The 27,605-nt window shown below is 44.9% G+C and overlaps 4 protein-coding genes across 7 annotated transcripts; all 4 read right to left on the reverse strand.

Moving 5' to 3' along the window:
* Window positions 1–4,188: 4,188 nt before the first annotated feature.
* Window positions 4,189–8,746, reverse strand: LOC112894045 (CBS domain-containing protein CBSCBSPB1-like). Its single transcript, XM_025961618.1, has 14 exons — window positions 8,377–8,746; window positions 7,687–7,855; window positions 7,460–7,592; window positions 7,206–7,376; window positions 6,933–7,011; window positions 6,717–6,830; window positions 6,563–6,629; window positions 6,352–6,457; window positions 5,734–5,792; window positions 5,323–5,432; window positions 5,098–5,231; window positions 4,913–4,998; window positions 4,723–4,812; window positions 4,189–4,643 (listed from the first exon to the last, which is right to left on the reverse strand). The coding sequence occupies exons 1-14, from the start codon at window positions 8,538–8,540 to the stop codon at window positions 4,467–4,469; spliced, it is 1,659 nt and encodes a 552-aa protein (XP_025817403.1). The 5' UTR covers window positions 8,541–8,746; the 3' UTR covers window positions 4,189–4,466.
* A 1,052-nt stretch (window positions 8,747–9,798) lies between these two features.
* LOC112893886 lies at window positions 9,799–10,754 on the reverse strand. Its single transcript, XM_025961408.1, has one exon. The coding sequence runs from the start codon at window positions 10,267–10,269 to the stop codon at window positions 10,033–10,035; it is 237 nt and encodes a 78-aa protein (XP_025817193.1). The 5' UTR covers window positions 10,270–10,754; the 3' UTR covers window positions 9,799–10,032.
* Window positions 10,755–12,392: 1,638 nt separating this feature from the next.
* On the reverse strand, window positions 12,393–13,083 carry LOC112893884. The gene has a single exon (XM_025961407.1). The coding sequence runs from the start codon at window positions 12,953–12,955 to the stop codon at window positions 12,596–12,598; it is 360 nt and encodes a 119-aa protein (XP_025817192.1). The 5' UTR covers window positions 12,956–13,083; the 3' UTR covers window positions 12,393–12,595.
* A 2,437-nt stretch (window positions 13,084–15,520) lies between these two features.
* Window positions 15,521–27,251, reverse strand: LOC112892930 (MADS-box transcription factor 51-like). 4 transcript variants are annotated; one of them, XM_025960035.1, is made up of 7 exons: window positions 26,975–27,251; window positions 25,340–25,417; window positions 17,241–17,322; window positions 16,975–17,030; window positions 16,796–16,892; window positions 16,120–16,152; window positions 15,521–15,951 (listed from the first exon to the last, which is right to left on the reverse strand). In XM_025960035.1, the coding sequence occupies exons 1-7, from the start codon at window positions 27,157–27,159 to the stop codon at window positions 15,871–15,873; spliced, it is 612 nt and encodes a 203-aa protein (XP_025815820.1). In that variant the 5' UTR covers window positions 27,160–27,251; the 3' UTR covers window positions 15,521–15,870. The 4 variants fall into 4 exon arrangements, with proteins under 4 accessions (XP_025815820.1, XP_025815823.1, XP_025815822.1 ...); XM_025960038.1 differs by lacking the exon at window positions 25,340–25,417; XM_025960037.1 differs by lacking the exon at window positions 16,120–16,152.
* Between the last annotated feature and the right edge of the window lie 354 nt (window positions 27,252–27,605).

A 27,605-nucleotide genomic window follows, 5' to 3' on the forward strand; every position in this document is an offset into this window, starting at 1 on the left:
TTCGCCATATGTCTTGGAGAGAGGCTAGGGAACTCTCAGCTTATGTCTCAGCTTCTATTGTTCTCCTCCATTGTATTTCCAACTCTTGTTCTGCCTTTTCTGCCCTGCGGATTTGGTGCTTCAGTTGTTTTGCCTATTCGCAGTAAAGTTGGTCTAGGCCGGTGAGGTAAATGGACAGGTGGGGAACCGTATCCTCTAGTTCTTCTTCCCTTCCCAATCCTCTCATCCGGGCAATCCATGAGCGTCCTCTTCCTCCAGCAGGTGGGAAAAATCCCATAGGAGTTCGCTGAAGATGATGCTTATAGACCACGCGTAGGCGTCGTAGGGCTTTTCGGGCAGCCTTTCCGTAGGTGTCTGAGAGCCCAAAGCCGGTGGTGGAGATGAACTAGTGATCCACGTCGGGGTAGAGTGTGATTTTTCCTATGAAGATCATCAGGTCACACCGAAGGATGCCTCTGAAGTTGTACACCGGTGGGTCCACAACTCCGATGCGTTCCAGGCTGAGTAGCATTCACTTAGGAAGGCCGGGCTCTGCGGGGCAGATTCCTTCACTCCATCCATTGTCAGCCATCTGGAACCAGACAAGGGCCAAAGGTAAGTGCCGTGTGAGCTAAGTGGGGAAAGATCTAGTGGGAAACGGCTTAGAAAATATCCTCAGTCCTAAGGGTCGCGTCCTACGGCCAACCTACGGCTCTGATACCACCTGAAGCGTCCCCTCATCAGAGGTGACTAAATGTGATACAAATATCAGTCCCAGGAGGCTGATAACATATTTATTACATCAGATGGTTCATTACCGTACAAACCGTCGAGATAGCGGGCACTGAAGCGCCACTGTCACGAGGGATAACATAAGGACTAAAAGTCAAACTAAAGTGCCTATGACATCTAAGATAACATCAAAGTCTTGCGCCATGGTAAGCTTTCTGTGGAGACCCTGAACCACAGGCAAGATTGGGTGCGGAACGGCGACTTACTCGACGTCTTCAGGAACGAAGTTCGGATCCTCCTCTGTAAAAACTAAGCAAGAGTGAGTACATACGTACTCAATAAGTCCGACCACACCCACGAAGCGGGATAATAAAGGTCAAGCATAGGATATATCAAGGATAAGTCTAGGGTTCATTTATGATAAAGCAAGATCTTACACATCTAAGGGTTCATTTAATAAAAGAGTTTTCTCAAAATATTTATGTCGTAATTGAATAATAAGTGGGGTTGATCCTACACAAAGGATCCAAGTTTTAATGCTACCAGACTCCACATCCACAGTAGCTCACGGCACAACTACCGGACACTTTCAAAACAACTCACGCCACAAAACCAACCATCCCAAAATATCTATTGAAGTGACCATGCCGTAACTCGTCCAATACCTTGGACATGGCTATTCGAAAGCGCGTTGTGGTCATGATAAAAATATAATAAAGGGAATAAAAGGTCCTATGCATCTCTAGCAGTAGTTAACATCCAACAGAGCAAATCTTATATAGACATTAACCTAGGTCATCAAGGAATAGTCATAACAATCAAGGGGTGGTTATCCAACCATGTCTTGCAATAAAATAATGCATTTTATAAAACGGGCCAATAGATTATGTTTATAAAACTAGGATAAATATGCATCAAAGAATGGGATTGGACTTGCCATCCTCAAAGCCTTCCGGAAGCTCCTCCTCGAGGTACGGGTCTTCGGGCTCCGGCTCGCGGTACTGCTCCTTCTCGGTCACACCGTCGGCTACGACACACAAACAATCACACAATAAAAACAAAGTTCGCCGACGAGCTTAAAAAAAAGAGAGGGAAATAGAGAGTTTCGATTAAAAAAATAGAGAAGACTATTATATTTGTCGGATGTGGATCCTGAGACTTGGAGAAAATATTTGGAGATGATGTGTGGTGGAGTTTGGAGTCGATTTGGAATAAAATATCGCATGAGCTGATGAGTTAAAAGGTCATTTATGGAGTAGTTTAAAAGGATGAGGACCTATTTGTAATGAAATAAAAAGATAGAAGGAGCTCTGATTAAATATTTGAGAGAGGGAGGTGGAGGGCTGCGGACTGCATAAGAAGGAAAAGTGGAGGGGGTTATGCACAAGTCTACCTTTCTTCTTCCTCGAGACAGAACAGGAGGGGGAGGGGAACGGTAGGATGGGGGGGCGGCCAGGCCATGGGCGCCGGCCCCCTGGTGCATGGCGATGCCCGGGGAGGAGGGGAAAACGGAGAGGAGGCCGAGGGGGTCCGATTCTGGCCCTCACCTCGTGTGGAGACGGTCTACGGAGGGCTGTCCACGGAGATGGGTAGTGGCCGGCAATGGTGAGCGGCGGCGGCGAGCTGCAGCGTGAGGTAGAGGAGGGGCGGTGCTGGGGTGGTATGGCGGAGTGAGGGGCGGCTCGGGAGCTGATTTATAGGCTGAGAGGGAGAGGCCGGCATGGGAGGGTCATGGGCAGTACAGGAACCTCGCCATTAATGGTGGCCAGGATGCTCGGGGACAAGGCGCAAGCTGCGAGGGCAAGGGGACGGGATGGAGACGGACCGGCGCAGCAGCGGGTCGCACGCCGGCTTGGCGTGCACGGGCAGCAAGCACGTAGTGGCACAGCGAGCAGCGGCGGCCGTGGCGTGATGCAGGCGGCGCGATGCGAGCGCGCGTGCACAGCCAGCAACGGGGGCAGCGGCGAGTCATGCGCTGGCCCGCGCGTGCTACAGCTCGAGCAAGCAGCACGCATGTGCTCATTTAAATAATAAAAAAATTACTTTTTTATTTTAAATTTTCATACAGTAGCTCAATAATTTAAATAAGCAAAGATATGAAATTTAAATTGTTGCGTTACACAGTCTCTTCGATTTTTCGAGCGTTACAAAAAAAATTGTTGCGTTACTCAACAATTTAAATAAGCAAGCGGGAGAATTCGAAGAGAGAAATAAAATGGATTTGAACAAAATATGAGAAAATAAAAGAGGGGACATGCGCGTGGCACTGACGATCGTGGCCGAGCAGGCGCACGCGGCCGACCGCGACACGATGGTGATGCGACGGGACAGGGCCGGTGGAAAAGGAAAAGGAACAGGCGGCTCCACGGGAAAAGAGGAAGAGACTGCGCGATGTCGGGACGGCGGAAAATCGGGAGGTGGGCTTCGGGAGCTCGAGCGGCGGAAAAGGTTTAAAAGATTTTTAAGGGAGTGATTGGTAATTCAATTTAAATAAGATAAAAACACGGGCGTTACACCATCTTACCCTTTAAATTGGTGATCTCTTCACCTCTTTCTCTCTTGTTCAGTGTTTAGAACTGCTGATGATAATGTGTTAGAAATGAAATTGTAGAGACAAGAGTGCTCCCAATAGGAGCTGCGAAAATAGTGAATTAGCCATTTTCTCATTGATCTCAGGGTCCCTTATATAGGGAGATTACAAACACACTAATTCTAGATATTAGTGTAGTACATCAATTCTCTTTGTAACAACAGCAATAAGGTGGATTCATGGCCTTAACCATGGCTATTACCATGGCCTTAACTCCATGGCTGTTGCTCACTCCATAGCTGCTGCACTGATGAGGACAAATAAAGAGGTTCTGTAACACAAAGAAAGCTAAAAGGCAACCAAAGATCTTGGCTGTGGCCGGAAGCAACCTCCAAAAGCAGTTTTTCCTCTCGTTATGTTGGCTGTGGCTGTGGCTTGAGGTTCTTTACCTTGGCTGTGGCTGTAAAAGGTTTGAAGAAATCACCCACTGCCACTCGTTATGTTGGTACCCATTCATTTTTTCTTTCCTTTCCTCCCTTTCCATCCACGAGGCTCCGCTCGGAGCCTCCACCGCCTCGCTACCCCGCCGCCACCCCGCGACCACCGCCAAGCTCCGCCGTGCGCTTTGCCGCGACCCCACCCTGCACGAGCCCCGCCGCAGGCTCCGCCACTGCTCCTTCGCGCCTTGGCCGGTGAGAGGAAGAAGGGGCTGACGACGAGGTCTGCTCGTCAGCGAGAGAGGGAGAGTTGAGTGGGAAGAGCTGTGAATGACACGTGGATCCCCTTTAAGAGTTTTCAAAGGTATCCAACCAAACAGGTTTCGACTTTCTCATAGCCAACACCTCACAGCAGTTTTTCTACAACCCACAGCTACTTTTCAAAAGCCACGGCTCAACCAAACACACCCTTAGTCAAATAGATGTCCTCAAATGCAACAATCCCCTGGAAACAGCACAAATGAAGGGACAATCATGCTTCTCGGTTGTATAATGATCATGTGATTTATGATACAAATACAATCGCGACACTGACAGCCATGGTAATCATGGAGACTTCCAACCACCAAAACTTTGACCAACACCGTGTAGACATATGAAGGCGGTCATCCACTGCCGTGAAGTATTATTACAGTTTTTTCTTTCTTTCTCCTCACAAGACTTAATTACACAGCCATTCTGGTCATTCCAATGCAGTAAGGTGCTCCCTGTTGTGCTTGCCTCAAAGCTTAACCCGCTCGTTTCAGGTAAGCCATAACCCCAAGGCCTGCAACTAGAGCCGCCCCGGCGGCGACAGCACTGTACGCGGAGGCCCATGCATCCTTTCCGGCATACTCAAAATCTGAAGAACCGCCACCTCTCTTCCGGTGGCCAACACCGACATAATCCAAGTGCAACCTCAAACTCTGCAAGAGGAGCCTATATGAGCATCCTTGGCATGAAGAATAGTCATCTACTCATCTTTGCTTGAAAATAGGAAATTACCTTCCAACCAATCTGTCTTGCGTGGTCAACAGCAGCTATAAGGTCACTGTCTGATGAAAGTATGACCTTATCATGATCCTCATCTTCGTACTGTGAAGCGGTTCCGCAAATGAATAAAAACTTAGAAAATTGAAACAGCGGTACAGGTATGGTTACATATTGACAAAGGCATGTAGATTCAGCCAATTACCAAAATTTGAGGAAGGTTTTTTCTATCAATGTCATCGCCGACCCTCTGAAGAATGCTGGTTATCAGGTCTGTCAAGCTGCTCGTTTCTGACATTCGAAAAGCATGAAGTTCAGAATGCAATTTAAATCACTGCGACAAAATGATGATTAAAACCATTTCACGTCAAGTAACATAAGGATATATACCGCAGTTAAATCTGTGCATCCTGCCTTGCTTGTCCTGAACCTTGAACCCAAAAGTGCTTGATAAACCAGAAGCTGGAAAAAGGGCAGATCTTCCAATATCTGTTGCCTCAGATGCCACTTTTGTTGATCCTTCACTGAGAAAATGCCAGGTAAAGTAGTAAGTAGTCATGCGGAAGCCACCAAAGCCATCAGAATGTAAAAATGGGATGAAAGAGCAATAATGACCTCCTGGAGTCATCGTCATCATCTAGAGGTCCAACGGACATTGCTGAATCCCAGAACCTCTGCATCATGGCAGATGTCGCCTCAGATCCAGCTGCTCCGGTGTTCCCGACCTAAACACAAAAAGGTAAGGCATTCAAGCATGATCCGTTGAGTAGACATCCACTAATATCACAGTCGTGTAACTTGCATTTCAGTCTACTGAAAGTTCGTATAGTTACTTCTACATTGCATGCATAACAATTAATATGAATTGCACTAAAATAACATATTTTTTTTCGCAAACTGAACAACTGAGTTTTGTGGGCACTATCATACAGTCAAAAATGTCTTCTAATCTCAAAAAACCCAAAAGCATGAGCATAGGAAACACAGATGTTCAGGACTATCCAAGCAGAAGAAGTTGCCACTCACCGTTGCAATTGCAGCCTGAGTTATGTGAAGAACATCAACAACAGTCACAACATTTCCATCTGGATAAAGACAACAATACACACTTAACAGTTTTACAAAAGATATCAGCTGGATTTAACTCATTCATGGTTCACAGCAGTGTTGTAAATAGCAGGCTATAAAGTTTAGCAGCAGCCTTCTCTAAAAGCTATAGCGGGCTATAGCGAAAACTAAATCATTTAGTGGAATGATAAAATAATCAATAATCACATATAAAATTACAAGTATTATTGGTCTAACACCAAAAAATAAACTCTAACATGTCTCTTAACTGCCCAACGGTGCCCATGCTACGTTGTCTAGGGTCCACACTACGTTCATTTAGTTGTATCGGTTCTTTTGACTGCGTCTTTGAGCGAATGACACCACTAAAATCTACTAGCAAGTTGACATTTAGAGCTGCTAAATCTCGGAAAAGCCACTTTAGCGGACATTTAGCACTGCTAAATCTCGTAAAACCCCTTTAGCGGATGTAGCGGACAAATGTTGCATAGCGTAGCGGTAGATCTTCTAAAAAGCTAATAGCGGGCTATAGCGAAGCTATAGCGGGCGATTTCCAACATTGGTTTACAGACATACCCCTGTCTAGAACAGGCAAATGTAAGAATTTCCCATCATGCATTGTGTGAAGAGCATCAAGGATTGGGGTGTCAACTGTGGCACATTCAGGACTCTGAGTCATGACCTGTGGAAAGGAGTTCCAAACATGGTGGCAGTTAGTTGACAAGAAGGTGCAGAATAACAAAATATGACTGGATAACAATGCAAAGATAATTATACTGAGACTTGCCTTCTCAACTGTGGTGGACTCAGGAGGAAGATTTTGGGCGATAACACGCATCAATATATCTCTAGAGCTGTCATAGAAAACAAAGCAAGGCTTTTAGTTTGAAGCAGAGCTAGAAATAGCTGTTACTATAATTAGATAGATAAAAGGAACTCACGTCAAAATTCCCCCAGGTTTGTTTTCAATTGCTACAACGGCTGAACTCACTTTTAATTCCAGCATCTTCTTTGATGCTGTCAACACCGTGTCTGTTGGTCCAACAGTGACCACTCTAAGCAATCAAGATCAAGAAATAAGTTGTTCTGAACTGGCACTTATATTATTTGAACGCTCAAGAAGGCACTTAATTTGAAAAGGAAAGGATATTACCTACTTTGAATTCTCAGAGATAATGGTAGACAGCGATGGCCTAAACATTCGTTCTCGAAGAGTTTCAATAAAATTGTTAGGACCTGCAAAATAAATAGAGAAAGGATTAAAGTGGAGCACTGCCAAAGCCATTAAGGCAAATTTTATACATAAACACAGGTGATCAATACAGGTAAAACATAAAAGAGAAGGGTGGGGTGAAGCTGAATCCATAATTACTTCTTTTTTATAAAAAGAATGAAGATGAAAAGGGGCAGGGCATATGTCAACTACAGACCAGATGCAGCTGTTCCCCAATGCTTTTCTACGCCCTCAACAGCAGCAGCAATTGCTTTTCCTTTCTCCACCGCCCTTTCCATCCGTGCAATAGCATCATACAGGCACTTGGCAATGTCCAGAAGTGCAATGACTTCACCATTCTCCACAACAGGCAGATGTCTGAACTTACCTGGAACCAAAAGGACAATTTTCAGGCAACATTAAGATACTGCAAATAAGGTGGGCAAAAAAATGTCAAGAGCATTCACATACCTTGCACCATCTTCTGCAATGCCTCGACTGCAAGTGTGTCTGCGAGCACAAATACAGGGTTTCTAGTCATGACCTTTGAGACTGGTGTCTCTTCCATCTTCAATCCACGAGCAATAACCCTTGTGGTTATGTCCTGGTCAGCATTGTCAAAAGACAGCATACAGTGAGAAATCATGAATCTCTGAGGCAGCAAAGACATGAAAAGTGAAGCGGCACATATTCCTCACCTTGTCAGTGAGGATCCCACAGAGCAAAGCATTGGAGTCAGTCAGCAACACGGCATCGACCCTGCGTGAGGCCATCCTCCGACAAGCCTCATGCACGGTTGTGTGATCTGGTATCGTCAGCGCCTTGGACAATCTCAGCCTTTTCACGGTTCTCTCGCCAGTCAGTGACCTAAAAACGCATTACACGAGGTGGCATTTTTTTTCAGCTATAGATCCCATAGCTTGTGCACAAAGTTCTATCCATTTCACAGCAGAAACAATGGCTGACCAATCAGAGCATAGCAGCAATCAACACCGTTTTGAAGTCAAGCAATTGCTTCTAGTTGAAATGTGTATAGTTTACGCTGCACAAAATTCCAAGAGCAGAGCCATGCATATGTATATGGTTGTAACAGTTGAATGGGATTCAGCACTTTCTATTGCAAGTTTGCAACTAAAAGGAATCTTAGTTCGTATTGTTGTTAAACAGAAAGTACCAATCTAGATGTCGTAACCTCCATCGATTCCGTAAAATAGAATCAAATCTAGGCTAAGGAAGCTCCTAGGCTGTGTATAGGCTGCAAACGAAGGGAGACATGGAAGACGCGAGGGTCGAACCGAACGCTCCTCCACACCCAACCAGCGAGACACGGTAGCTACGGCCAAAAATCTAGAGCATCGAAACGAGCAAGGGCGATGCGGAGCACGTACGTGGAGTTGGCCCGGGAGATGGAGGCGGAGGACCTCCTGGAGGCGGCGCCGTCGTGTCCGTGTCCGTTCTCGGCGGGCGGGAGCCTCCTCCTGGAGGCGGCGGCGGAGGAGATGCTCCTCCGGCCGGGGCCGCCGTGCCCAGCCGCCCCCGCGCCGCCGTCCATCCTCCCACCGCGCGCCGCCCACCGGGGGAAGGCGAGGGGCCTCCGATCGGCGACGGCGCTGATCCGCAGGCGGGGGGCGGCGGCGGGGTGCGGTGCCTCCTCCCCCGAATCGGGAGCTCCCACAAGATGGGGGCGGGGGGAAGGGGGGAGGCGGAGACCGGAGACGGTAGCGAAGGTCGCGGCCCGCGGCTGAGGTTTTTTGGGCCAATGGAATTTCTCCGAATTACCCTTCCCATCCTTTTTCCTGCTCGGGTGGCTGGCTGACTCCCGAGTTGATGCGCCGCGCAAAAGGGTTGGATCCGTGCGTGCTTGCTGCGCGCTCACGGCGTTGCGCACCTGCTTGTGCGTGCGCGTTGGCCACGTGGGTTTGCGCGTGTGGGTGCGGAGGCTGACGGCTGGGCCCGGATGAGCTGCGTGGGGCCGGGGAGCGCCGGACCCCGGGCGGTGGCCATTTTCGGGGAAGGGCACGGACACACGGTAACGTTTCGGTCGTTGCTGGGTTGCGTTGCATGTGCCGGAGTCACGCCAGCTCAGAGGTGCCGTCGCATATAGTGTTATTTTTATCTTCCTCAAAAACAGTGAAAATCAAATATATACATATATAGTGTTATTTTTATCTTCCTGGAGAAAGAAAGAGGAAATGTTTGACGAAGAACTAGGAGCTAAAATTCAAATATGGCCATATGGGTAGCGTAAGCCAACACCCATGTACGAACTAGCTGGACCTGCTTTTGCACACGCGCGGATGTGTTTAGCATGGATCTACTACTCCCTCCGTTCATATCGTAGATCGTTTTTAGCGGTATAAATTTTACTATGTATGTAGACACAATGTACTATCTAGATACATAGTAAAATATATATATATATATCAAGATTTATTAAAATAATTTATAATTTAAAACGGAGTGAGCGGTACGAAATTTGAAATAGTTGTGGTTCATTCCCCCATATCTTCTGCTGGGAGCTCACATGGCTACTGTAGCATCGCCTATTTTCTGGGTTGCTGCTAACAAATCAAACACGTGAATTTTGAGCCTCCGGTTTGTGGTAGGAAATGAGCGTTGACCTGGCTGGTTGCTTCGAATTGAAAAAAAAGACGTGCATTTGATACTGAGAGCAACAGGTCCGGCTATCAGTTTATGCTGGATACGGCGTCAATATGACCTGGCATTTCGGAAAGGCGGTGGTTGTGAAGCGAAAATAAGCTACCACCTGGCAAAAATTATTAGCGAACAGCACAACACACAGCATCCTCTAATTTCCAAAAGAGAAACATTGGTTTGCCAAAAAAGTGAAGCCAAATTGAAGTTTTTGTGTACATGAACAGCTAAACTCTCAACTGACAACAGACAACTGTACTCTCTGCTCAAATGAGTTCTGGTACAATTGTAACAACCAGCCAATTAAAACTAGCAGATTATTACAAGGGACTAGAGAAACCGTACACCATCACCGTGTCAAAGCAGCCTGGGGATCGAGGTGGCTAGGCCTAGGCGGCGTAGACGTGGACGCCGATGGCGACGACGAAGATGGTGAGGAGGCAGAAGAAGATGATGGCGTGGACGAGGATGGCGATGGCGCTGGTGCCCATGTTGCCGAACTCCACCACCCGCGTCCGCGCGGGGAGCTGGAAGAGCAGCCCCGGCGAGAGCACCACGAACAGGATCACCGCCACGATGATGGGGCCCCAGTCCGTGCTCGGCCGCGGCGACATGCCGGCGTTCATGTCCTCCAGCGTGCGGCTCTTCACGCTCTTCTCGGCAGCTCGACCAATGTCTGTATGACTCTATCTCCTAATGGATGCAGCAGGAAGCTGGAAGCAATGTACAAGGCCGATATGTAGTGAGTGAGGTTGCTTAGCGCTGGCTGGCTGTGCGGAGAAGGATCGAGGAAGGAAGGGGAAGAAGGAAGGAATGCATGCTCTGCTTGTGCACGAAGCAAGAGCGAGGGAATACATCCTGGACAGGACTCAGGAGGCGTACAGCATGATGCTTTCGCTCGCTTTACAGTCTGAAGAAGAGGGCTCCAGAGAGGTGCTCCTTTGCAATGGTTTAGGGCTTTAGGCCAAAGGAAATAGTTCAGCAAATGGCTAGCAATCTTACTTACCAAGAAAAAAAATGATCAAAGGCAACGCGTTTTGGCTGGCTGGCCTTACTTACAGATGAGAATCATGAGATGCTGCCTTGCTCAAAGCCGCTTGGTAGACCGAGACAGTCCCCTGGAGCCTGAAACCTGAAGGTTTGCAGAGGGTGAAAGATGTTTCTAGCTCGGACTCCGAGAGAACCAAAGAAGAGAATACGTGATCACACAAATCGCCGGCATCAAGTAATTGATACTCAGGCCTTATTTAGATTGCAATTTTTTTTGCAACAGTGGAACTATAGCGCTTTCGTTTGTATTTGATAAATTTTATCGTAGTATGTTACATTTGTTCAGAAACAGAGTATCGTTACATTTGTTCAGAAACAGAGGACCCTGCAGGGAACAGCGTCCTGCCGAATCTTCTAACCGCGTCCCAATAATGGCGGCCCTGCAGCAAGCAATGGATAATGCAGACAGGACTGTCGATCAACTCATATGAAAAATTCCATTTTGTCTACATGCAATTACTAGTGCCGATAACAAGCTGAAGATATATATATATATAGTTTGTTAGTTAGCTAGCTAGCTAGCTAGTATGTAACATCACGTTACGAAACACAAAGATACATGATCAGAGCAAAGCATATCTCAGCATATGCAGGGACTAAATAAACTTCAGAAGCTGGAATGCCGAATACTGAGCTAGAAACAAAAAGGAAACGTAGAAAAAAGGAAAGCGATTGAAGCATAACATTACTGAATTGAACTAATCAATGTGTTAAGCAGGGAGAAAAATCAAACCTATGCCTCCGTTGTGGATCCTGAAGCACCAAACATTCAGCGCTACTCCATGAAAGCAGTGACGTGCTTCTCAAATCGAACATCGCTTCCACCTCCTGCTAGGCTGCGACCGTGACGGAAACAGGTGGCTTGTGTCACATTCTGGTATTCTACCTCAAAGATGCTAGTCGACATACAATTCTGATGCCTGAAAACTAGTTTCATACACAAATGGCGGTCATTCAGACTACGTTGTCCAAGCAAAGAACTACATGATCAGGTAAGCCATCTGTACTTCCCCAAGCAAAACGTATCGCGAGGGGATCAGTCTTTTGACAACTGGGATTCAGATCAGTGACCATCAGTGTATCACCACGGGCTTGGGTTGGGAGGAGAGATGGCATCAAGAAATTTTGAGGGTTTTTGTTCAGAATCATCCAAAATCATGAGAATTTCAAATCCCAATAATCCTCTGCATCTTTTCTTGACCTAACAAGTGGTGTTGCCAAGAGCTCAGACAAGACGCACGATCCGATCCCTACGGAGTAGTACTAGCTACCATCTGATAGCGACGAGCAAACTATCCCCCCACACTTTACACGTAATCGCCAGCTCGTGGGCCACATGCTGGTTACTTCTCTATCACAGCTGACGAACACTCGCATCACTGTCCGGCATGTCCGCTCAGTGCAGGCTTCTACACATCTCTCACCACACACGGACACAGCTGTACCAGTAGCAAACTTGTACTGCTCCGTAGCTCACACACCGACACACTACCCATGTTTCGTGATCCTACTGATCAAGAAACAGTTAGATGAAAACACCAATATAATTTCTGACCCTTTTCCTTAGAGTTTTTCCGTAATAAAATAATCATGTGTTCACTGTATCATTGGTGTTGTCCCAGAAAAATGGTATTGGCATGTTGATTTCTCCTCAGCAACAAGAATAAAAAAAATCTTGGCGTTGAAACCATCAGAACAAATCAAAACATGGGAGTGTTAAACAAACACTTAATTCTCGTGACGTTTCCTTTAATCCACAAGCAAACAACTCTCGGGGAATTGACTTGTGAGAGCATACAACAAAAGGGCGCATTTTTACAGGGATCATCAGCTCTGCCTCTGTCCGGCTCCTAGTAATTCAGGAAGAAAGAGATCAAATCTACGCTGCTGCTGCTGATTGAGCTACGCTACGAGCAAATCGGAGTCGATCGGGGAGCAGATCCGCCCCCTCGCCGCGTCCTTGCAGGGCAGCGCGGCGGGCTTGCCGAAGAACCCCGAGGAGAGGTTGGAGACGGCGCCGGCGAAGCCGAAGAGCAGCGCGAGGCCGGCGACCCAGGGCATGAGGAGGAGGCCGATGGCGAACGTGACGGACCCGCAGAGCATGAGCGCCACCGACGCGCCGAGGAGCATGGACGCCGCCGCGGCCGGCGACATCCGCCCCGGCGCCGGCGCGGGCGAGGGGGGGACGACCGTGAGCAGCAGCGCGCAGAGCTCGCGGATCAGCCGCGAGTAGTGCTCGTCGCCGCCGCCGGTCCCCGTCATGGCTCGCGCTGGGTTTCCTTGTGGTTGGGCGGAGAGGCGAAATTGTTGACTGACTCGGAGCTTCGGCGAGCGGCGATCGATCTGCGCGCAGGAAAAGGAGGCAAGACGAGGAAGGAAGGAAGAATAGGGAGGAGAGGGGATTGGCGCGTGGAACAGGTCTTTATAGACCACCGGTGGCCCAGTGACCAGTACGGGGCCCACCTACTGCTCCCGCCGGGTCCACCGTCCACGCACGGAAGTCGCGGCAACGAAAAGTCGAAAAGGCTTCGCCGACGGGCACAGCCGCAGACACGTAGGGAAGGTGGTGGCTGGCCCCACGTGCCAGTGGGGCGCGCGGCGGTATGGGCCCGAGTGGGTGGGCGTTGGGACGGTGGTCGTGTGGTGATCGGCGCGCCGGATGGGGCGAGGAGAGAGAGGCCGGGATGGACCGGAACGGATTAAACAAAAACGGACGCGGCCCATCCCTATCCGCCGCCGAGTCATGGCCGCCGCATCGTTTGATTGGTGTTATCGCTTATCTGACAGGCCGGCCCACGCCGTGGGGCCCGCCGGGCAGAGGGCTCTGTGGCTGCAGATGCCTCGCGCTTTTGTTTCTGGTACTCGGTTTGGGCCGAGCGAGGGTGAGGGAGAGGGCGTGAGGCCCAGGAAATGATATGTGAAAGGTAGAAGGATGACGTGTAGCGGCGCAAGCGCGAGGTCGGTTTTTCCGTTATCGCCTACTTGCACTTTTCTCTGTTCCCCGGCTGTCGGTGTCCCCACCATGTCGGTCGGATGTGCTCTCCGGGTCGGGATCTCAGTTCCAGGCGGCCCCGTACTGGGCCAGGCCAAAACTAACGGAGGGAAGCTACGATGGGCCGGATTAAGCCCAAACGAAAGGATTGACCACTGCACAAGGCCCGTCGCTCGCACAATCGCACTCGCAACCACCGGTCGGGGACGGCGTTGAGGTCCGTGCCCCCCCTCGGCTCGACTCGTACCCGCCAAGGGCTAACGGCTTAAGGCGGCAGCCGCCTTTACGTCCTCGTGGCCGTCGTACCACCTGCAGAGCCAACCTGACGAACCCTCCAATCCAGCCGCGCCGCGAGTCCCCGTAGAACCCACCTCTCCGCTCGCCGCTTGGGGGTGCAGCCTTGCAGGTCCGACGTGTCGACGGGGGCGCGCGGGAGGGGGCGGGTCCACGCCACCCGTCGCCGCGGGGCGCTGGCGCGGCAGAAAGCCGGGGCGGCCGCGCAATGCCGCGCGGACACGCCGGCGCGCACCTTACCCCGGGGTCCTTTTTCTCAGCGGCGGGTCGTGTAAGCGGCAGTGAGTCGCTTGCCGCAAGGGACACGGGCGCCCGAGCCCACGGGAAGAAGGTACGGCACGGTCGCAAGCTGTCACCGCCTGAGGGCGCTATATATACGTAACGCAAAGTGCGGGTCGAGGCTCGCGGCGCCCCGGCGGGGGCCGTCGGCGTGGCGGAACACACTTGGTGCCGGCGAGGGCTTTTCCTGCGCAGGTACGTCGCCGGCGGCGTACGATTGGTCGCTTCTCTGTTTGGTCCCGCCGCGCATTGCAGTGTTTTGCGGTCGTGATGGCCATTGAGGCAGGGTGGGTTGCAATGCCCACCAGGCAACATGCGGTAGCTGGGCCCTTTTCAGTCTCCGAGGCGGCGGCCGTGGTGTGTCGCCTTCCTGACCAGGTCCTCCTCCCCCACCCCACCCCCCTCCCCCCCCCCCCCCCCAACCCCTATCGGACGGCACGGCGCACGCTGCCACCGCCTCGTACTGCCTGAGTGGTTCCTCCCGTCTCGCTGGGCGCTGGCTGCTCCCCGGTGCCCGTCCTCGTCCTGGTCTCGCGCAATGCAGCGCTTTTTTCTGATGCTTCAGATCTCCATTTCCATTACTCCGCGCGGGTGTAAGCCCCGTGCGGCGGATGCTTGGTTGTTTCCTTCGTTTATTCGAGTGTGATAGCCGTGATGGATCAGGCAGGGGAAGAGGTGTCCTGAACCTGGCAAGGGTCGGCAAGCATCACCAGGCAGGCTCTAGGGCGAGTTTCAGTGTCAGGTACATGATGCAACCTTTCCCAACCCAACACCACTCTCTTTGCAAAGATGAACTGAGCACTGTGCATTGTCAGAAGGCGCAACATGTTTGCGCGCCCCGCTCTTGTGAAAGCAAACTGACCAAGGGAGACACGTGGACTAAATAGTAGTACTGCTAGTGGTAGGCTGGTAGCATATTGACTCGTAAATCAGTGTATGTTTGATTCACCGGTAACATCAAAGTAGCCCAACCCAACACAACACACGCATAGCAAGGCTGCATATCAACACAGAAATCACCTGTCAGCCGACTCGGGCATAGGACATAAACAACCGGAGGAGCTGACAACAGTTCCTGTCCTATATAACTTGTAAAACCATCGGGCTAGCATTTAACATGCCACCCAATTTCTGCTGATGAAATCTCATGCAAGCCTACACCAGGTCAAAGGGGTAACTCATGCATCTACATCTGTCAGACACTCACCTGATTACAGCGCCGAACTTTGCCAATCAGCCGCTCTCACAAGAGGCAAGGACTCAAGGAGCACGAAACCACAATTCCTCAAGGGTCACTGCATATTTGACAGATCCAAGCAAACATCACAAGGTTACATAAGCTCACAACCAGTATAAAGACCACTCTGCAAGCGCAATTCTAGGGATCACAAGGTACAACAACATAAGGTCAGGTTTGGCAAGGCTGGCACCATTTGCGCATCCTGTTATTGAATTTCCCTTTCCCTGCAAATCTTGCCAGCAGCGATCTAGACAGATCTCAGCTACCCAGCGATAGTAGGAGACACTGGTATCAACAGATGATGCATGCCCCGTTTCATTTGCCAATTGCACAGAAGTTTTTGCTCTGTGCTGATTTGCTGAGAGCCATTTCTTAATCCTGTCTCGTAGGTCCATTGCTGTTCTGGCTGCTTGTACTTGCCCCAGCACCACCTTTATTTTGTTTAGCCAACATCTGCATTACATCAGAAAAGGCAAAGCTTAGATCAGCATGCCTGGACTTTGTTTATAACAAGCTTTGTACTGATGAATGTTCCAGAGATGCCATTTCAAGCTTCGGGCCATACAAACAGAGCATCTTGTGAGTGCCAGTTCTTATACACCTATATCGTGTCTAGCTTACCAATGGTCTGGAATACCAAGGCAGCAGAATCCACTTGTCGTCGCAATCATACAAAAAAGAAGCTTAATTAGAATATAGTGAGAAGATCTTTTTGGCTCTTCGGTTCCAACATAACTAAAGAGTTGAGCTCTCTGATGGGGCTTTCATGAAAGATCCACCAGTTCTGCCTCGAGGTTAAATCTCACTGCATGGTTGAGCAGTGCTAGCATGGCATTTTGCTATCCTTTTTTCTTTGAGGAGGTCAGGGACGTACTAACACCTCCAATGGTGAAACTGCGCACACACAGGGTGCTGATACTTGGGTTACGTTCTTAAAAAAAGATCAACTGACGATGAGCCAAATCTAAAAAAACATGGCTCCATTTATTCACTTATTGTCGGCATATCACTGGCCAAAATTTCAGGAGCAATCACACAATGTCTAGGTGCAAGATTTCTATGGCATTATTTCAAGTGGCAAATCACAAATCTATTTCATAATAGCAATATCTGTCAGCAGGATAGAAAAATAAAATGTATGCTGAATACACACCCAGTTATAGTGTCCAGCTCGATATAAAAAGCACAAAGCCAAAATAACTGCTGGGTCATGTCATTTTGGAACACTGAACTACTGGAGTGACCCTTATCTAAATCAAGTGCAATAATGGCAGAAAACAAAGCCACTTAAGTGTACCTTTTTGGTTTTGGTATCCCTCGAAGCATTTGTTAGGAGTTTCTCCAGTTTCTCTAGTTCATTGGCATCTGACTTGTCAGCATTGTTTCGTTCAGACCTGCAAGTTTGCTACATTTCAACTTTTGCCACTTGAGAAACAAACAATTAAAGTAGAGCGAACAGCGAGAACTTAGGTATACCATGTTGCGATCTCCCTAAGCTTGTACTGTAAATCTGAAGCAGCAGCATCCTGGTTCTGGACCAAAATACTTTAGTCAGCTACGTTTATCAGAACAGTTACATTGTAGCTCTCGTACATAAACTGTGCAGGCAGTTAACTACAAAAGAACATAGTGATGGCAAGTGTAGCAATACTATACTAATGGACTCCATAATACCATCATGGCTTGCTTCCAAATAATATATTGCATGTTATGTATCTAAAAAGCCATATTGAGATCTTTACATCGTTATTATTTTGGTCTCCTTCATTAGCATTTCTTCCTGCCCCCGCAAATCGCTGGTAACGCTCGTATGTATCTTCTATGCTGAAAATGAAAAACACGGCAGCAGCACATCAGCTCTATTTGCATCCACCTCCGTAAAAAGAGGTGGGATTAGATCTGAACTAATGTACCCTTAGTTTTAGTTTGATGTATGACGGAGGAACCACCACTTATCATGAGTATTTATGTTCTATGTAGATAACTACTAGAGTGAGTTTGTGTCTAAGAAAACAAAATTATGTGAGAAACCACACTTGATCAAACAAGTATGATATATTTCCACATTTTAAATCAAAATTTCCTTTCTTTCTCTCAAAAGACTCTAGATTAAATTATCATAACTTGAGAACATTAACTTGAATTTTTCACTACCCACCTAGAAATTGATTCTAGAGACCTTGTGAGTTTAGCAAAAGAGAACAAATATCAATGAAATATATATTATGAGAATTGAATTGTTTCTAAAAATGGACTAGGATCCGATTTTAAAGTCAAAAAATGAGTAATACAAGCCTTTACAACTTTTTAGACTTGAAGGAAGAAGCTTATGTAGAAAAACTTAGTGGGGATCTTATGGAACCTTGGAGATGACCATTTGAGCCGGTTCACGAACACAAGGGAACCTTGTAGCACAAGGCCATGAACTATGGTGTCAAGGATTTGGATTCTTTTCCGCCCTCGATAGAACTATCCAACAATGTGTGTTTTTCAATGGCTGAAGGACCTAAAAATGGCACGTTGCCATGCTAGATGAGATGTAACCAACAAAGACCTATAGATAGGATGAAATTGAGAGAGCAAGGTGATGACAATAAATTCCATATCGATGCATAGGACGATAGATTTTCTTTTATCAAAGAGTTGATGTACAATTTAACCTCGTGATTAGATCTGAACTAATGTACCCTTAGTTTTAGTTTGATGTATGACGGAGGAACCACCACTTATCATGAGTATTTATGTTCTATGTAGATAACTACTAGAGTGAGTTTGTGTCTAAGAAAACAAAATTATGTGAGAAACCACACTTGATCAAACAAGTATGATATATTTCCACATTTTAAATCAAAATTTCCTTTCTTTCTCTCAAAAGACTCTAGATTAAATTATCATAACTTGAGAACATTAACTTGAATTTTTCACTACCCACCTAGAAATTGATTCTAGAGACCTTGTGAGTTTAGCAAAAGAGAACAAATATCAATTAAATATATATTATGAGAATTGAATTGTTTCTAAAAATGGACTAGGATCCGATTTTAAAGTCAAACAATGAGTAATACAAGCCTTTACAACTTTTTAGACTTGAAGGAAGAAGCTTATGTAGAAAAACTTAGTGGGGATCTTATGGAACCTTGGAGATGACCATTTGAGCCGGTTCACGAACACAAGGGAACCTTGTAGCACAAGGCCATGAACTATGGTGTCAAGGATTTGGATTCTTTTCCGCCCTCGATAGAACTATCCAACAATGTGTGTTTTTCAATGGCCGAAGGACCTAAAAATGGCACGTTGCCATGCTACATGAGATGTAACCAACAAAGACCTATAGATAGGATGAAATTGAGAGAGCAAGGTGACGACAATAAATTCCATATCGATGCATAGGACGATAGATTTTCTTTTATCAAAGAGTTGATGTACAATTTAACCTCAAGAATTAAGGCCGAAATGGAAAGGTTCTTCAAAGATGTAAGGTAAAGGCATTACGACGTGAAACCAAACAACAATCCTTGCCTTAATGACATCAAAAGGCATCGAATCGAAGTTTGAGCAAAGATTTCATGGAGCTTTCTTGAAAAGACCTCTTAAAGTTTAAGTTACGGATTTGGATTGCTAGAGCTTCATCAACAAATTAGGAAGTCAATATGCAATAATTTAGGAAAATGAGGTTTATCAACGGACAAAAATAGTAGTATAAATGCGGCAGAATGTGGCATTGCTAGGATTGTGAAAATTAACTAATATGGAAGAATGTACCAGAAGGTAAAGGTATTACGACGAAAAATCAGACAAACATTGCCCTAATGACATCAAAAGGTATCGAATCAAAGTTTTGAGTAAAAATTTCATGGAACTTCCTTGAGAAGACCTCTTGAAGGTGAAAGTTATGGATTTGGATCGATAGAAGTTTATCAACAAATTGGGAAGTCAACATGCAATAATTTAGCAAAATAAGGTTTATTGAAGGTCAAAAGCAGTAGTACAAATGCGAAAGAATGTGGCATTGCTTGGATTGTGAAAATTAACTAATCACGAAGAATGTAGGAGAATGTAGGCTCAAATGTGAAAATTAACTAGTTGCGAAGAATGTAGGCTCACATTCCACACAAACAAGTATTGAATATTCTACACAAACGAACTGTTTGCTTGTTCTTTCAAACAAGAAGATTAACCATTTTCTAAATAAAAAACAAGTTCATATTGGTGGCGTAACGTATAAATCTAGATAGTACAAATCTTCATTGTCTTCCCTTAGTATACAAACATCCAAATCTAGGCCCTCTTGTCGATGTCATAAGGTAGCTACACATATTTTTTTCTTAATTGCTAGAAAAAGACCATTAAAATTAATTGAAAAAGAAAAATCAAAGTGACCAAAACAATCACGTGTTAGCAAGGACAAAAGGCTCGATAAAGAAAGAAACAACAGAAGGATTGGCAAACACAACAACCTTGAGTTCAACTTACAAATAGGCAATGGATGGAAACATTTTGCTTCAATTTTCACTTGTTGACACATTTTTGTTCCTTAATTGTTAATTCCATGTGTGAGTTGTGCAAAGCACAAGTGCATAACATAATTGGCACTTTTGTGTGTCCAACAATATTTTGTCAAATTGCGGTGTATGTGTGTTCTTAGTGGGATCATTTCCATTTTGATTCTACTTGTTATAAGAGAATATAATCAACATTTGGGTTATCTTTCGATTATAAATCCCTGTTTGAATATTGAAGGAGTGATCGAGTATGGATTGTGACCGTTCGAAAGATCATGTCCATGCCAAATTAAAGCATATATAGCATAAGCAGAAAGTTGTTTTTATGTGCCATCTAATGTGATAGCTAACAAACTTTTGTTTGCATTTCCTTGCCTAATTTTAATAGAACACATATTTTGATGCCAAAGGACTTGTTCTATGACAATAGGATACACAATCTGGCATTGTACATTTTGTAGTTATCATATACATATTGTTACATAATCAAGAAACAGAGAAAGGTCCATTTTTTTTCTTTTAGGGCTAAACGTTTCATTGTTACATATTTATTCTATGTCTTCCATTGCATTTTATTGGCTAATACATGTCTTCCCTTTTTAGCGCTAAGTTCATTCTACAAAACTACTACTTAGTCTTAAAATAAAACAAAAAAAGCAACAAATAAGAAGTTTCTACACCAATGTATTTAGGGTCCAGGGTGGAATGTGCATGCGGGCATAAATAAAAATATTAGTTTCTTCTAAGGTTCATCCTTAGGTTTGTAGTAGCTCAATATTCATGTATTTATTTTCCATCCTATCCTTGGGTTCCTTTTCTTTTGATTTTTTTTGACCTCCAATGATAGCCAAACATCAACAACTTGTTTTTAAGATACTAGATTGTTTTGTATTTACTTCTTTTTTCAATAATAGGATGCCATACCTTTTAGGGAAAAATAAAGAGCAAGAAGAGAGCGTACATTGGTCCTCTTTACTATGAAAACAATTTTATTCACATTTGTTCGCATTACAATAATGAATGAACATTTAAGTAAATTTTGAGAAGCCCTAATGTGAGGAAATGTATTATTTACAAAAAGACCATTGGGTTTCACCATCCATATACCCATGAAAAATCAAATGTATAGCTTTTGTACCATCAGTATACCATCATCCCATGAAGCATTTTCCTTGTAAAATCTTGTCGTTGCACCATATACTTGTTTCTCCAAAAAGTAAATGAATGAAAAACTTCATATATATTCTCATGTGGACCATTTAAGACGAAGACGAGAAGACGAGATGCAAGTACAATGCCCTATATATACCTTTTCAAATCAATACGTCAATAAAAGCACACATCACCAACCTTTAAAGTAGACAAAATATCATTAGAAAAGGCAGCATTATACGTTGTAAGAAAGAAACCAAGAATTGATCATGATTGTAAGCTCAACAATAATAGGGCACTACAATGCCCTACAAAGGTTGTAAGAAAGGAACCAAGAATTGATCATGATTGTAAGCTCAACGGCAATAGGGCACTACAACGTAAGAAATATATGCTCTTTGTGCAAAGTATGTTGGCAACAAATTATTAATACTACAATAAGCAATCCAATTGATAATGATTAATTACAAAAAAAAATGTAGGAGTTGTCGCGTAAGAAAATAGTGATCGAAAAACTACAAACTAAAGGTGCCCCAAAGCTGAATGATCATTGCCTACCTTCCGTTTACAAGGACTAGGTCAAGATAACCTCTAATTAAATATCATATAGTTGATGGTAGACAATACATGATCACAACTGGAGATAGATGGTTATAACATGTTGCCAAATTGACCTAGGGGAACAAAGATGATGGATGAGGCTATGGCTAGTAGAGAAGAGCCAAACTCTATTTCGTGTGGAACAATAGTGAGCACCTAGAGAACAAAAGTGAGCACCTAGAGAGGTAACTTCTTTTTTATGTAGTGAACGTTTTATGAGCATTGTGAGAGTTGAGGGTTTAAAATTGTTGGGAGAGAAAAAGAAATAGAAATATGACAAGAGTATAAAATTCAATTCATATATTTAAAGTTACTTAGATGGCTCGTACTCATCCCATAATCATCTAAGGAGTCTCGATGATAATGAGCATAATCATCTAAGGAGTCTCGATGATAACGAGTCATGAAAATGTTATCATGAAAATCCTGGAAGCAGATGTTGAGTTAGCATCAAGGCTACTTCAAGTTGTAACTTAAATCCTAGGAGCAGATTGTTCAGTTAGCACCAATGCTACTTGAGGTTGTAACTTTTTGGTCCGACCAGACACCACACGCATATAGTATGTCGGATTCTGATTGGTATTTGGTATGCCCAAACTATTTCGATGTATCTTGCTAATACCAATTGCCGTGGATGCCGTAAAGGAGGCTTTTACGTATAGACTTTAGGAAAAATATCATTTGTTGGCTAGTGATGTTCATATTATATGGAACAACAAACTAGTAGTAGTAGGCTTATCATATAAAATCTTGGCAGAAAACAAAAACATTTCAATCACTAGCCAAGTTGTTTATCTATGACGACTTAATTAACATATAAAGTTATGGTATGTATGATATTTTTTTATATTTCTAACTATTAGATTTAAATAGGATGCAAGTTTATATTTGCATTTTCATCTCCAATCTTAGTGTGTCATTTTTTCTTAATTGTGTCGTGCGTATCTGGCTTAAGATGCGGTGTAGCAGCAAATAGCTTGAAATTCATCAGCTCATAATAGAAAATGGATTATCTCATTTCCCCCATGTGGTGTTAACAAGCGCAAAAGCTAGGCTATGGGGATCTATACTTCAATAACCTAGAATATCATGACCAATAGTCGAGCATGCCGTGTGTGCAAATGTAGTGTTTACCTTGTATGCAAAATTGCAATGTGTATCCTCAAATTTCCTCTGCGTAAAAAATATTCTACACAATGTGAAAATTACATTGGTATTATTTTTACCATAAAATGAGGTGCATGTATTATGCGGGTTGTGAGAACATGACATGAGTTGTGATGTATAGGCAAATAATTTGATTTCTTAATTTGTCAACAGAATGATTTATTCGTTCTTCCAATGATCCTAAACGGCTTTGAATGATATAGTCAAGAGGGTGCGTAGGACATACAAGCTTTGTTTGGGTTTTCCTTGAAGTTTCAATATATGTCATTTTTTAAAATGGTGATGATATATTTCATCTTTAGTCTTGAAGGTAAAAATTATTAGACAACTAAAAACATCACAAAGTAGAGGAGTGATTTTATTGGAACTTGGAAGTTATTATAACTTACAGTAGAAAGTACTATACAGGTTTACTTTGTGCCACAGTTCACTTCAAGAAGAGCTACTTTAGGCAGAATTTTAATTATACATGATGAATGACTTCACCACTAGCTACAGAAAACTAGCAAAAGAATAGCATGGATGGAACACACCCAAGCGATTTAAGACATGTTTTGATGACATACTTTATAAATAATAAAATCCTATCATAAGCGCCTTCAACATGTTTTGATGGCTATTTTAGTTACCTCATATATCAATAAAACGCAATAGTAACTTGTGTTGTTATAGTGTAAACGTTTGATTTTATGCTATATTGTCATATAGTAACATTTTGCAAACATGAAAATAACTACAAATAAATCTACAACAGTAACATTGTATTTTATTAGTCGTAAATCGTTTTTGAAGTTTAGTATTAGATGATTTACAAAATTCACGCATACATTCGGCAAAAAAGTGAAACATCATATCCACTTGGAATCTTGTTCATACATTAATATATATGGTGGTCGTTATCCACATTAAATACTTGTGGAATAGCGATTGTTTTGCCTCAGGTAAAATGTTGTTTTTAAATCTTTACGATTACTTTTTTAGTTTTCAATAAACAATATCCAATCTGATATGTTTTAGTTTATAAGTAATTTCATTTGAGCACTTCTCTTGTAACCTTTACCAAGAACTTAAAAGAACAATTAAGTAACACTAGGCCAGGGTCATTGTGTGCTATGCGGACCTTTGATGGAATCTGAATCTGCGATGCTGATACAAGAGATTGTTTCTTTTTATAGAACATATATCTTAAAGATGGAAGGCACACAAGGTACTAACCTTTATTGTGTTTTTTAATAAACTTTAATTATAGTTCATCATGTATGGACTCAGATAATTAGTTTCTATTGTGCTATTCTGCGCTATTATATAGTACTTTTTGTTATGAAAGTGTCCATTAACTCAAGTATATGATTGTTATTGCGGATCTTAAAAAGACGCTCCCAACACCTTCGAGGGGAAGAAGACCCGCTATGCAAAATGGACCCTGTAGTTATTAACGAATGTTGTTCATCATTTTATGAAATAATACTATTCGAATGGAAAAGTTTCAATAGGTAGCAAATTTTGAAAACAATGTGATTTTAGTAGTCATTGGCATTTCGGTTTCCGGGGATATGCTCCATCCAACGACCAACATACAACTATCGGCTAGCCGAGAGACTATGAGGTTGAATTGATCTCTACGTCGACCATTGGCGGTTGGGCCACTCTAGGCTCCTATCCATAGCAAGCAAGTAAAGTGTAAAAAAAACATATTGTTTTGCCGTCATCAACCAATGAACCAAAAGAAATAGTGAATGTGCTTCAAAATTCAAAAAAAAACTTGCAAACATGATATATAGATGTGTAATTCCATTTTTGCAGACAATATCATCAGTTGGTGCAATACAATTTGTGTTGTTTAGTTCAAAAGTGTTAAGAATTTTCTCATACAACATCGTATGCTGGAAACTTCGTGTCGTTTGCGCTTGTTTAACTTCCAAAGATACTTTTAACACGCACAACTTTGTATGTTGGAAATTTCATGTTGTTTGTATTTGTTTCACCTTATATTAAATGTGATCCAAAATTGGCCAAACTTTGCAAAATACTTAAGGGCTGTTTGCCTGCCCGCCGACGCCGCCACACTGCGCCTAAGGTGCGGCGGCCTCGGCCGCCACACCTGCGGCGCGTGTGGCGTGGCGTGGCGCGGCGTGCAAGGCAGGGATCCAAACAGCCCTTTAAAATGTGATTGTCCTATTTTGCAACTTGGTCATCCGTTGCTATTGAATAGTTTTGGAGATGGTTAAGTGTTTTCTTAACATATATAGTTAATTATAGGAAGCTTCATATCATTTTGCTCTTATTTAACGTTCAAAAGAAATAACAAACTTGCTCTTCAATTCATCAAACTTTGCATCATGTTATAAAATTTATGCATTCCTTGGTATTATATAAAAATGCTATTTAATTTCGCACACAAATTTTTAGCCAGCATGTACCCGCCACCTTCTGACGCTTGGGCTTGAGGTGGTCTTTGATGGCGCATGGATGGGCCAATTGCAATGTAGTAGTTTGACCTGCAAGCGCCGCAAAAGGTATACACCAACTGGTCCGTCACCCTACCTAAATGTTAGTAAGGCATGGCACAATCTTCGAAGTTTCCCACCTATTGTTATAATTTTCTAATTAAAATAGTATTTTTTTAAAAAAAACCCACATATGTCTCTTATGACGGTCTATGTAGGGTAATAATCCCTAAGGGGTGCTATTGTTTTGGTAACTAAATTAAGAGAAGATGTATTCCATGTTTGCAAACATGGTATCGGGATCAACCAATATGATTCTTCAACCTCCAATTCTACATATGATGTTCACTTTCTCACGCTGACCCTCCTTCCATGCTTGCCCTGGATGTGCTAGCTTTCGTCCATCTCTAGTAGCACTCCAGTCGCGAGGTGCACTCCTACATACCATCGCCGAGCCAATCCCATGTGTTGACTCTAGCCTTTCACCTCCGCATTTGGTGGTCCTCCCTAACACATGGATAGACTCGCCTCCGTCATGTCACCGTCTACCCCTACGCTGGTAACCGCCATTGACCGGCTAGCCTCCGCATCTTTCCTTTAAGCCTAGAAGAATTGAAGATCCCTCACAAAGCCCTAACCTATTGCCGAGCTATAAAATAAATGTTCATGACATATCCAAGTTGCATCGGCTAAAGAAGATCCGCTATTTAAGTTGATTGAAATGTACAAGGTGTGATTCTAATCTTACAAACATTTGCTAGGTCAGTAAAGGAAAATGGCAAGTAAATCCCTAGCAATATTTAAAGTTGCAAGGAACCTCTACAAGAGCGGGACTGATCAGAGTATCTCTAACGTGATTGCTCAACAGCTGTAATTCTACATTTGATGGTATGACGTGGATGCTAAGTCGTCAAACAATGTGATTAAAAGAAGATCAGTGCTGAAACAAGTTTATCGATCTAAGGTAACTTTTCCTGCACGCAAGAACAGGAAATCCCCACTCCTGGGGAGCAGGAAGTCCAAATAAGGACGAGGAGAAGGAGCAGAAAAAACGATTCACCAAAATGGGGGGTACAGGACGCAGGGTGTGCGCTTTGTGTCAGTGCCCGTGCTTGGGACAGTCGCGCACTAGCGAGACGTCCTCCCCTGCATCCCTGCCTGTGAACCACGTGCGGAAAGGCGAGAAGAAACAGCCGTACTCGACGCCATTGGAGAGGCAGAGGAGCAGCCAACAGGACACTCCAGAGCGGGACAAGGCCCAGAACAAGCTCAAGGAGCAGGTCTGCAGGTGGCGCCGCGAGGGGCAGCGGCAGGCAGGGTAGAGATCTCGGACAGGGTCATGCAAGGTGGTACATGCTAGGCCTCCTAGTCTTGGGGATTGTCTCGAGCACATGGCGTGCACAAGCAGGGCGGCTGGTGGACTGCAACGCGCACGAGAGGCCTCGGAGCAACGGCGAGATTCCAAAATGGGATCGAAGTGAATCGAAGATCACCCTGCTGTGCCGCCAGATTGGGCGGGGCTATTCCCCTGCTTCAGTTTACTTCGATCGACAACAGGGAGTAATTCTAGGGAGAGGGAGGCGGGAATGGGGGACGGGGGATGCGAACCTGGTGGAGGAATACTCGTAGAGCTTTCCGGCGGGGGAGAAGACGAGCAGCGCGACCTCGGCGTCGCAGAGGAGGGCGAGCTCGAACGCCTTTTTGAACAGCCCCGAGCGGCGCTTGGAGAAGCGCACCTGCCGGCTCGCCTTGTCCTCGATCCGCCGCAGCTCCACGCGCCCGCGTCGCGCCATCAATCGCCTCCGTCCCTCGGTGCGATGCGGCGGGAACCCTAGCCTCCAATCGCCCTCGTGTCTCGTCACGTCGGTGATGCGAATGGAGGGGGAGGGGGTGGGGGGGGGGGGGAGACGGAAGAGCGCGGCGAGGTGTGGGGAGCGGGGGATGAGAACGACGGAGGAATAGGAGGACCCACAGCCAGGCTTGGTGGTTGTACACCTCTGGGCGTCGCTCCTGTGTGTACTTATCTTGGGCTCCCAAGCAGCTGCGAGTAGGTCCCTTTTTTACCAGACCATTTGCTCCGGGTACTCCGTGAGTTGTTTTTTTCTTTGAAAGGTAACTCCGTGAGTTGATGACCAATGTAATCTCATTCTATTTGACACAAATTGCAAACTAATTGGTACAAGAAAAAAATCAAGGATCATCGGTTCCAAATTTAGCATCCACAAAGTTCATACACCAT

Source organism: Panicum hallii, chromosome 5 (assembly GCF_002211085.1).
Source record: "Panicum hallii strain FIL2 chromosome 5, PHallii_v3.1, whole genome shotgun sequence".
NCBI classification, from domain to species: domain Eukaryota; kingdom Viridiplantae; phylum Streptophyta; class Magnoliopsida; order Poales; family Poaceae; genus Panicum; species Panicum hallii.